Consider the following 2,500-nt stretch of genomic DNA (forward strand, 5'->3'; position numbering starts at 1 on the left):
ATATACATGTATATATATATATATACATATATTATATATATATAATATATACATATATATATATACATGTATATATATATATACATATAATTATATATATATACATATACATATATATATGTGTATATATATACATATATGAATATATATATATATATGTATGTATATATATACATATATATATATGTATATATGTATATTATATACATGTATACAAATATATATATACATATACATATATACATATTTATATATATACATATATCTATATTTACATATACTTGTTATATACATATATGTAGTATATATATACATATATATATATGTATATATGTATATATATATACATGTATACAAATATATATATACATATACATATATACATATTATATATATACATATATCTATATTTACATATACTTGTATATATATATGTTTATATACATATATATACATATAACAATTATATATATTATATACATATACATACATATATATAATATATATATATATATATATACATACATATATAGGTGCGTGTGTGACCGTGTTTTTTACGTGTGTAGTAGTTATTTTGCATGACTTGTATGAGTTTTCAACATATTAAAAAGCAATAAGCATGTGAATGTGTTTATATTTTTATCAATTACATCAACTTCTAATTTCCCGATGTAACAAATAAAACATAAATTATAACGAAACCAATGTGACAATGCAGTGGGACAATGCAGTGGACAATGCAGTGGGACAATGCAGTGGGACACGTGTGAATGACATTGTAAGTGGAAGTTCCAAAACGATGGATAAAGTGTTTGTCAGGGGTGTTTTTTTCTGTGTTTTACATTTTTTTTTCTTTAATTTTCCTTTTTCTGTTTTCCCCTTTATCAACAAGCCGTCTGGCTGTGCATATAAGTTGTGGTGGAATTCACAGTGCTTTGAAAGTTGTACATAACAGAAGATCCGGGCGTGTTAAGGACGTCATAAGGTTTTGGTGTACACCAGCAAAATAAATATCGATTATAGTATTTTCGAAACTGGTTGCTTAAGAAATAAAGAGCGAACGGGTTAACACAAGAATTTATGAAGGCCATACAAAAACTGACAATTTTGAACATCATCCAAAACGGATTGAATTCTTCATCGAAATAAAAATACCAGAAGAGATAAATATGTCTGGGGAGCCAGCAGATAGCAAATAACACGACAAACGAAAGAACTGCCTTGGCAACTTTCATTCGAGTTTCGATCTGTTTTTTATAACTTGCTTTGCCGTTTGAATCTCCTGGTATTTGTTTGGCGCTTAATATTAGAATGCGAGCCATTAACACATAGAAAATTCCTATAATAATCAATGGGATCATAAAGAAGACGAAAAATTTTAACATGATCATCATTCGTGGATACCACATTGGAAGATGGCCGTTGACGTCAACGGTTGGATAGAGTATGCAAATTCTTGCCGAATAGAGAGTAACGTTGTGTGATCCTTCAATGACTGTAGATGAACTTAAATCGGGTATTGCCAATAGCAGGGCAACCACCCATAAGCATCCGGCGGTGGTTACTGCTCTCACAATCAATCTCGACTTGTGTTTCGCCATCGGGTCCACAATGGCTATATAGCGGTCAGCGCTAAGAGCCGTCAAGGTAAAAACGGATACTCCTAATGAAACGGTTTGCAGATACTCGTTGATCTTACACATCACTTCGCCAAACGGCCATTCAGGTAGAATGAAAACCAAAGAATTGAATGGAACAGAAATAAGGATAAGAAGCAGATCCCCACATGAAAGGCTGACGATGTAAATATTTGGGACTACTCTCATCTTACGGTTCCGAAGCACTGTGTAGATAAGAGTACCATTTCCAACAATACCAATAACAAAAACAAAACCAAATAAAATTGGCACCACAATTTGTTTGGGAGTGATTTCTCTATGAGACGGGTCAAAATCATCATAAAAATCGCCTTCTCCTGAGTCATAAGTGAAATTCGAACTCAGATTCAAAGATGTCTTGTTGATTAACCCCATTGTTATTTTTTGCTGTTTTTGTTGTTTGTTTTAGTTGTTTTGTTGAATTTTTTTCTCTCTCTCTCTCTCTCTCTCTCTGTCTCTGTATGCGTGTGTGTGTGTGTGTGTGTGTGTGTGTGATTTGGTAGGAATCCAAAGATGGATATTATACAGATAACCTTCAACTTGTCAGGAATATCAATTGGCGATTTAATCAACTCTCTTCATTTGAAATGTAAAAATAAACAAACTCTTCCGCCAGTTATCGAACAATACTCCTCTCAGATTTTGTCGGTGTTTATCTTGGCACATTTAGGAATACTCCGAGTTTCAGTAAAATTCACAACACGATTAGGAACGAAAAAAATTGTCACAATTATTCCATTGAAAGTAACACTGCTGTTGTTGTTGTTGTCGTTGCTGTGTTGACACATTTAAGAATGCTCCGAGTTTCATTAGAATTAGAAACGCGACTATGAAAAAAACAT

At 31.6% G+C, this 2,500-nt stretch overlaps 1 protein-coding gene and 1 long non-coding RNA gene across 2 annotated transcripts in view; both read right to left on the reverse strand.

Annotated features, from left to right (window-relative positions):
* Nucleotides 1-2,500, reverse strand: part of LOC118760938 — a 7,775-nt gene that overhangs the window by 2,663 nt on the left and 2,612 nt on the right. The gene's annotated exons all lie outside the window — the stretch shown is intronic.
* LOC115227222 (neuropeptide CCHamide-1 receptor-like) lies at nucleotides 810-2,107 on the reverse strand. Its single transcript, XM_029798117.2, has one exon. The coding sequence runs from the start codon at nucleotides 2,031-2,033 to the stop codon at nucleotides 885-887; it is 1,149 nt and encodes a 382-aa protein (XP_029653977.1). The 5' UTR covers nucleotides 2,034-2,107; the 3' UTR covers nucleotides 810-884.

Source organism: Octopus sinensis, unplaced genomic scaffold (genome assembly GCF_006345805.1).
Source record: "Octopus sinensis unplaced genomic scaffold, ASM634580v1 Contig02101, whole genome shotgun sequence".
NCBI classification, from domain to species: domain Eukaryota; kingdom Metazoa; phylum Mollusca; class Cephalopoda; order Octopoda; family Octopodidae; genus Octopus; species Octopus sinensis.

Bases quoted from the DNA above. Each gene is read 5' to 3' on its own strand.
- LOC115227222 (XM_029798117.2), bottom strand. From the start codon at position 2,033: ATGGGGTTAATCAACAAGACATCTTTGAATCTGAGTTCGAATTTCACT.